The 9585-nt window shown below is 38.8% G+C and overlaps 1 protein-coding gene across 1 annotated transcript in view; it reads right to left on the bottom strand.

The window, feature by feature from the left end:
• Positions 1-6663, bottom strand: part of gpc1b (glypican 1b) — a 60234-nt gene extending 53571 nt beyond the window's left edge. The window contains exon 1 of the mRNA XM_043263870.1: positions 6192-6663. Within this exon, the coding sequence (XP_043119805.1) occupies positions 6192-6336 (145 nt within the window). The 5' untranslated portion in view covers positions 6337-6663. The remainder of the gene's footprint in view (positions 1-6191) is intronic.
• Between the last annotated feature and the right edge of the window lie 2922 nt (positions 6664-9585).

Genomic DNA, 9585 nt, shown 5'->3' with positions numbered 1-9585 from the left:
ATATTTGTTTACAAGTAATCAGAACAAATCCTTTAACACAATCACTGTTCAGGAACAGAGAAAATGATACAATGATTTAGGCATTTCCATACTTTTTCCCCCTGCTGATTAAGTTATTTAAAGTGCCCTATTATAAGTAACGAAAGGTTCATATTTTGGTTTTGGGTGTCCTCAACAACAGATTAATATTCATGCAAGGTCAAAAAAACCCACTTTCATTGTCTTATAATATGCATTTATTTTAACCTTATTTGCTCAACGACTTTGTTCAATGATATCTTTTTCCAAACCCCTCTTTTTGCATTATGCTAATCTGCAGTGAGTGGCCCGATGGGTCTCATTTTCATTCCACCATCAGCAATGCTGCTCTGTGTACAGTGTTACCACGGAAACCGCTATTTTACCTCTCCAAAAGCGGCGCCTAGTGGCAAAGAATGAATTAGCGTTTTCATTCGGACCAACGAGTGACCCTGCAATATGCTATTGTTTCATGTTCATGTTATCACGAAACGCTCATTCCGAGGATTCAGAGTGAACTCTTTCTTTTGAGAGACGGTAACTTCGCACACGGTGTAATTTCAGATTTCGAACTTGGGATGTTTGAAATCTTTCAAACTTGGGACGTTTCACTTACAGCATGAAAGGAATTTTCCAAGATCCTTGAAACAAGCCGGTTGTTAGTGAAGTTATCTACCAAGCTAAGCAGCAAAACCCCTGGTCTGTGTATACTTGCAGTACCTTACAGTGAATCCGCATGGACAGTTGGAAATGTGTTTAGGATTATAAAGATTAAACTGTTTTCCAGAAAATACAGAGTGACTCTTTTTCTCAGAGTCAGGGTAAATTTAACTTCACTAGGACGAAACAAACTGTCAAAACATTTAAGCGCTACACAGCACAGGTGTCTAAAATAAAAGAAACGTGTTAAAGTCAACAAAAAATGCATCTTACATAAATAAAAAATGCTCCTAATTCACTTGCTTTTAACAACTATTGTAAAAAAAAAGCTCATTTGGGCCCCTGCATATATCAGGTTATGGCATGTATGTAGCAGCTATGGGGGAATGTGACCTCCGTCTCTCTCTGTCTGTCTCTCTCTCTTCCTTCAAAGGATGTCACACAATAGCAAATCCATCAAAAATGTCTTCGTCTAAAGGTCACCTTGGTCCATCACATCTCTCTCTCGCTCTCCTCTGGGAGAGCTGTGAGTCCTTCACTCACAGGAAGGCTGAGAACTACATTACACTGCATGTATTACAATCTGAGTCAGTTATTTGTCATATTTAGAGGCTAGATAATTCAATAGGTCTCGCTCCGGATTGAAGATTTACATCACGGCGCTCTGCTGGCGTTATCTGATTTCATAAGTATCATATTCAGCTGCGGATCACATCCTGGGAGAGAGGCCAAGGTCTTGTATAGACAAACAGTTTTATGTTTTACCAATTACCAAAAAAATCTGGATCCGCCTAAAAAGGGGCAATTACACTCCAGACAAATCACTGATAAGCGATCGGCCCGGCTGAAAAGACCAGAGTAGTCGGTCCACACAAGTTTAAGCTGGTTCATTCTGGTTAGAGATAGATGATCCCAATCAAATCTTAGCAAGTCTTGCTGGTTAAGCTAGTTAAAAGTATAGTAAGTTCCGTTTTGTTATCAAAAAATGCTAAAAGTAGTTTTAATGTAAAAAGAGCCAATGAGCAATAGAAGTAAATTGCTCTTTTTAAACTAGTGGTTCACAAACCAGTCTGGAAGATTTGTTTATGAATCAAACTAGTCTAGTTCTTGAATTCAACTCATTGATTCGGTTGCAGCTCAGCGCAGCTTAAAGTGCGACTTAAATCTTTTTCTTACACAAAGCTAAAGCAGAAATTTAAAGTAGTATAAATCGTACGGACTCTTTTTGATACTTTTACAGTACATTTATACAGCTATCTTTTTGAATCTTAAAAACGTTTGTCTAAAAGGAATAGTTTACCCAGAAACCATCCCGTCTACATTTTAGATACCCTGAAGGTAAATTTCTCTAATTGTAATTGCACTTAAAAGAGCAACCAAACGTTAGTCATGCGAGTTCGAAACAACGTGAGTTGAGAAAACGATGTAAATTCGTAATTTTGGGGTGATGCATCCAGTACACCACCATCCAAAGCAAAATATTTATATACCGAATCTTTTCAGCATTAAGAAGGAAACAGCACATCAAGAGATATTTTAATAAAACACTAGTACTTCTAAAGTCCAACCATCTGTTTTTCTTGTTTAAAGAGACAGAAGAAGCAGCAAATTGCAATGAGAATCGCAATATCAGTTTTCTCTCCCTCCTTCCCTGTATCTTTTTTTCCCTTCACTGCTGCAGTGTGCCGAGCGGTTCCTCAGCTCTGCATGACATCAAACACTATGTGGTGAGTTTCAGGCTCCAGAGGGCAGATTACAGCTTAATGCCTTCAACATCTACTGCATCAGCACTATAAACACTTCACTCTGTGTCTATGGGTGTGTGTGTGTGTGTGTGTGCATAGGAATACCCCATCCTCAATTCATCTTGCAATGGATTGGAAGGTAAGCACACAAATGCATTGTGAAAGCAAGTTGTGTGACCCAAAAAAAACATTTAAAATCAATACATGCAAATCAATACGCACTTAAAACAAATCAATACAAAATGCAAAGCCTTCTGCATGCGCACACACACACGTGCAGAGAATGAATAATAAAAAAAAATCGGAACTATGCCCTACAGCAAATGTGCTCAACTTAAATATTAGAATATTAATGCACAAAGAGGTTCTGCAGTCTATGATGTTATGGACCATTTCACTCCGAGCAACCGTTATTTGCCTCCAGCGGATGCACCAGCGGCCATCATCCAATGGAAGGCCACGGCTCAGGGACCTCATTAGTGTTTTCATTTAATGACAGCTGCTTTATAACCACTGCTTACTCTACAGTTACAGCTTGGGGGCGCTACACATCATCATCAGGTTCAGTGTGGTTTCAGATGCTACAGGTTAAACTCTTTTATTCTGATATTATTATTGAGTTGGTAAGTAAATAAATAAATATATGTTTAACACAATATTAAAACTTTTAGCAGTAGTAATGGTAGTAGTAGCAGTAGTAGTGGTAATAATGCCACAGGTTATTTCCTGCGTTCTATTCTGACACAATTAAACAAAAATTAAAAAATAAATAAATAGTTAAGTTTTTTCATTATGACTTCAGAAGGTAAATTTAAAAATTTAATATATAATAATATAAAATAAATATATATATATATATATATATATATATATATATATATATATATATATATATATATATATATATATATATACATTTATTTTGATTATTATTATTAATGGTAATAATAATTATTTATATATATATATATATATATATATATATATATATATATATATATTATAATTTTATAATATATTTATAAAATTGTATAGTTTATATTTATGTACAAAATGTGCATATAAATTTATTTTTATTATTAATATTGATAATTTATAATAAATAATTATTTGAAACCATTTTGCATGGCTGGACTCAAACCCAGTATGCCACATGTGCACCATGATTCAAAATGCTACTTCCACTAACTATAATGCCACATTCTCAAGACCCAGTTGCTTAAAAAAAAACCAAAAAAACATAATCCATATAGTAAGGATTGACAATTTGTTATACCTGTAGTGACTGACCTCTCATCTTATCTGAAATTATTGCGATATATAATTGGAGAATACTGATCAATAAAGGTTCTTAACTGCTTTCTTTCGCATCAAAACCATTTGAATTTCTAAAAGACGACAGCCTTTACATTTGGTGTAACTCCACCTAAATAAAAATAAGAAGCACAGTGAGACAAAGGTGAGCTGAACTTGGCTTGCTTTCCTAAAATGATTCTTGATATGAGCCTGATAAAAACTGACAGGAGCCATCTTGACCTGTTCTGTCACTGAATCATTCTTGAAATGAGGTCAAGAAGAGATTATGGTTGTGTATTGTTGTAACCTCAAGCTCTGGTGTGGGTCGCTCAGCTTGTACGGGCCATTAGCAGGGTGTGCCACAGTTCGCCGAGGTGGGATCCCCTCTCCGAATCACCAGGGGAATATGATTACTCAGTTATGAGTAAAACAGAACGCATGGGGCCTGATAGAAGACAGCTGCTTTTAGATGAGCTTTGCAATGTTCTACTTGATAAAACACCACAAACATAAACACACACACTCACAAACACAACCAAAGGCCAAAACATTTCCCTCACAGGGTTGGTGTCAAGTTCATCTCAGATGAGTCAGAGCGAAAGATGATATACAATGTTCAAATCCAGCCTTAGAAATTCAAACGAAGCTTTTAAGACTTTTCCCATCAAAAATTAAAGCCACATCCCAAATGAAATTCATCCATCTAAGGTTAATGCTGATCATCGACTAGAAGCAGGAGAGAAAAGAGTGGAAAAAGAGTCGTAAAAACGGCTGGATCCATTAATGTCACAGAAACCGCTAAAGAAGAACCGAGGTTGTGTCCAGATTTCCTCGTCCAGACAGCTGACAACAGTCATGCAACTTTAATATTCACAAAAACCAAAATCAGATTCCCGCAGTTTTACGCATGGGAGGACAAGTATGTCAGCTCTTGAGTGGAGAACCCAAGAAAGATCTCTGCAGTATAAAATAAAACTGCAGTATAATTGCAGAACATTTCCCAGGGAAAACTCTTGACTGAAACAATTACTTTCAATTAAATCTCATTGTCTTCATATGGATGAGAGGTTTGGGATAAGGGCTTGATCGTCATCACTTAGACACGTTAGAGCGTGCTGTCTAAACACAGCGGCGTTAACATGCCTGATCGCAACGATGCATCACTCTGATTGAATGCGTCTGGACGTGTTGTACGTGTTTATGAGGATAATAACTCCATCACATTAATGTACAGCCGCTAACGTCTGATTTTCACCTCTATTAATCTTCTAAATGGAGGACACTTTCTGATCATTAGGGAATACCGACCGGGATCAGCTCGTGCGTCATGCGCAAAAGGATGATGGGTAAAAATACATTCAGGCTGCAGCACAGAGCAATCTAGGGTGATAGAAAAATTCAATGAAACAAAGAGAAATCAAGGTCTTCTCTGCATGTGAACAAAGCACACCCACTGAGATTTCAGCACTTCAATGCAAAAATCAAAAGTGAAAAATCTACCTCCACGGAGCAACTGCGAATGACACTCCACCCTGACACACACACACACACACACACACACACACACCATCAGAGACTGCAGAAAGCAGATAATCACCAGTAAATCTCTGTAACTATGCCACACATTCAAACGGCCTGGCAGTAGAAGAAACAGTCTGGAAAACTGTTATGTAATCCTGGGTCATGGAAAATTATTATGAAGTCCAAAGACCTGTGGGAGTGTCACATACGTGAAGACAGGGGTCTGTGACAGACAGACAGTGAGAGGAACGAACAGATTTCATGTATAAGAGGCTCTTCTGAGACAAGAAAAGGTATAAAAATGACAGATTTTTAGGCAAAACACCTTCATAGTTAGATGAATAATCCAATTAAAATAAAAGAATAAATAATATAAAAAGTCATTCCATATAATATTATAAATGTATAATAATAATGTTATTATTATTATTATTATTATTATTATTATTATTATTATTATTTAATATACAATTATTGCATTATATTATAATATATTATGCCTTTATATTATCAGTTGAGTATATTTAACAGTGCCAAAGCCTTTTGTCTAAAACACGTACAGTATGTGACATTATATACATCGCATAACACAATTTCTGTACATAATTCATAAAAATGATTGTCATTCATGTATTTAGAAATGTTTAATTCATTTGAAATCAGTATTAAAACCACTGATCATGTGACAACCGGTACGAATTATTTTGTAAATTTGACTTTTAACTGTTGGGCTCAATTATGATTATACATTTAATATTGAAATATTGATCCGCATTGCTCAACATCACTGTGTTGTGTACGAAACTTGTCTTGTCTGCTGATAACACAAGGTGATAATGCGTTTGGATCGCACAATAACTACTTGCATTAAAGTTTGTCTTTGTAGACTATCCGGTGTGTTCATCACAACTGTCATTTACGCTGAAATTGAGGTTTGAACGGTCCACCTACCAGATATTACTGTTTGCGGGACTCCGTTCAGATTGAACCCATTGTTGTTGTAGAAGTGCCTGATGTCCGAGCATGTCTTGGGTTTACTGTCCCCGAACACCAGCCCGGCGAGAGCGCACAGAAGCACCGGCACGACAAAACCCATTCTGGACAGAAGAAAGAAGTGTGGTGTGCGAATCAAATCCAAGGGCGAAGAGCAGCGGATAAACGCGTCCAAAGCGAAGCCTCCCGTTTCCAAAAAGCGCACCGGTTTGCTCCCACGCGCAGTGTCTTATTCAGTGGCGGCAGCCTGAATTAAAACGGAGAGCGCAATCCTGTGTGTGAGAGATGACGGAGCGGAGAGGGAGGAATGACATGAGCTCACGGGAGCGCACACTTCGGAGACGCGTCGGTGCGCTCGCGCTCGGGCGAGTGCGAGGCGGAGCGGGGCGGGCGCGCGAGCGAGCGAGCGAGCGAAGGCACCATCTGCAGGGCATCGGGTTCGTCTGCCGCCGTCGCCGCGATCCTACACAGGATGTTACATCAAATCAGCCCGCTGGCCAATGAAGACGGAATTCCATTTTCCCACAGGCTCTCCTGGTTGACAGGATAAGGATCTCCGAGATACCTTATGCAATTTAGAGAAACTCTGGGTCTGGGCTGACTTTGACATGTCTTTATGCTGGATTTGTGTCTAGTCCTAAGGGGATATAGTAAGAACTTTATAGGCTTCGGTTTGGAATCAGTGTTTGGCACTAATCCTAAACAATCCCAAAGAGAATTTTTTAGGCTATAGGATTCCAACATGACATAAAAGCTAGTTATGTTGGAATGGAATACCAATGAAACATTGGACCATTCTTTTTAAACTAAGGAGTGCACCCCGGCCCCGCTTACACCTGATATTAACATCCATTTGACACAGAAATACAGTATGACTTGCTGTGTTTTGATAGGCACCAAACCTTAACCACAAGATGTCCCTAACATCCCCATTATTTTGCATTATACCCACAAGTGCTTGGCAGTTCACGTTGGCATGCCTAGGAAATTTTGAAACATCAAGACAAATAAAATTCTGATTTGAAACACAATATTTTCTTCTCTGAGGCCAGTCTGTAAACAGCCTAGAATGTGCGCAAAGAGCACTCCCTCACTTCATCTCACGAAGTTCCTTTAATAAACTCTCTACTGCACAATGGATCTCTTATTTACGTGTATCTATGCTATGTATATTATGATACTATGTATCTATGTTATAATGACAGGATTCCTGAGCTTGCAGAAGTCATCATTTAACAAAAACTGAGTGGATTCTGACTTAAACACTTCTGGTTTTTACATTTTAAGAAATAAACAGATATGTCTGTGATTGGCTACATAGTTGCAAATATGTTTAGCCAATATCTGATGGGTCCCTACTTACCTCAGTATGTCCGCCCAGTGCTGATCGTGAACAATACGGAAAACAGGTTTACTTAAAGACAGGTTTACTTATTTGTTGCAATTTGGAGCCTCCTAGAGTCATAATTATATGCATTCGCCGCTGCCGTCAAGAAATCCACGTTTTTTGCAGATTTTTGTATCCCACTCACCAAACAGCTACATGCTGAAAAGACCTTTTAGCGTGGGAAAGATTATTACGGCCTGTAAGTCGGTGTATCGTCAGACACGATAGGTCAGGTCAAGCACACTGAATTGTGGAACACAGTGATTTTTTTTTACTTTTTCTTTCTACTGCCCACAAAACACCTCTCAATAAGAGAGTTGGAAGATTACATTGAATTATTTACGAAGGAAATAACAGGGTAAGGTCCCAATCTCTCTATTTCATGTTACAAGTAATGCTCTGCCATATTTATTACAGTCCCAGACCGTCAACCCCTCTGCGGACAGGCCAGATCTTGACACGCTTCAAAGATGCAGTAAATTTTTGAACAGGCTGCAGCTCGCCTGCGACAATACACACACCCGTAGTTACTCTTTGACAGCCACAGCGTTTTCTGAGCCATGTCTGCGGCCTGCAGTTTGACAAATATGACAGGAAACACTCCTCACACTGAGAAAAAATACCGGCCCCTGGGCCTCAAACAAGAGTCAGCGGTATATTACAAAGATAATCCAGGAAATGTACTGCTGAAAAGAGAATAAAGGAGAGAATTTGAACAGGTTAGTTATAAACAGTGGCACACTTACATGGTTAAGAAATAAATACATACTTACATAACATCTGAATGGAGCTGCCAGGGACATTTGTGTGAGTGAATAGCAGGGTGGGGCCATTAAAAGAGTTTCACAGGGAGACACACTAGTTACATACTGTTACATACATTCTGTCCTCTAGCAGTTATTATAATGATAATGTTGCATTGGTTCAAATAAACTTTTACAAACTTAAAATTCAAATGGCGCGATTGAATTAAAGTGTAAGGCTGTAAATGTACATAAGACACTGCAATAACAAAAAACACACATCAAAAATGGATAAGCAGTTAAAAAAACTAAGAAAATGAAAAAGTATCTTCTTTGAACCTGTGTGACCTCAACAAGTCAGAATCAGTCAAAGTGCTGAAATGAATCAAACTTGTTAGAATTCACTTTGTGTTTGAGTTTCACAACAAGCAAAATAAATGTTGCTTCTAAAATTCAGCCTCGATTCACTCATTATATAATAATATCAAAGCAAACACCTCGATGCAGTTCCCCTTCAAGAACTCGAGCTGCGTCATACAATGCTTTGGGAATGCCTTCAGGGTGACTAGGCTCTGATCACATGTAAAATCAGTCCAGTGAATGTGCAAGACGTCACAGATGGGGTGAGACCAGGAAGTTCTCTTATTTGGTGTTGTCTGACCTTTAGCACTCTTTATTTTAAAAAGCAAACGATATGTGTCACAAACATAGTGCAAGAGTGGGCAACATCTCAGGCTCTGTGTTCTTCCCTTCCTGCGCTATGTTACAGGTGGGGATACATGCAGTTTGTGAGTTGTCTGCTTGAGAGCATAGCATGCTCAGTCAGCTCTTGAGGGAGCTGATTGCTAACGAGCGCTTGGGATGAAATTCTCGAGTAAGGAGCACAGTGCTCTTTCTTCCTCCGAGGAGGTTGAGGTGTCAGCAAGAGCTGCTGTGTGGGAGCAGCCCCACACATATTCCAGCTCCTCATTCAGGGAGCATCACTATTGTACTCCCAGGTTTTTGAGTCAGAGTGGCACTCCTGGGCAGAAGGTTTTTAGCAGCAGGCGAATCTGTGACTATAGGGCATCCTCATCCTCAACCAAATCAATGATGGGTTGATAGTAGTTCAATAAGAGCGGATGGCAGTTCGGCATCGAGATGTTGTTCTCACATACACTAAAGAGTTGGGGTTAAGCCACGAAAAGTGTGCTTTCTCCAGTACAGAGAACCGCTTATCTGG

Source organism: Puntigrus tetrazona, chromosome 2, assembly GCF_018831695.1.
Source record: "Puntigrus tetrazona isolate hp1 chromosome 2, ASM1883169v1, whole genome shotgun sequence".
Taxonomy (NCBI): Eukaryota; Metazoa; Chordata; class Actinopteri; order Cypriniformes; family Cyprinidae; genus Puntigrus; species Puntigrus tetrazona.
This window is presented reverse-complemented; position numbering and strand designations above follow the sequence as displayed.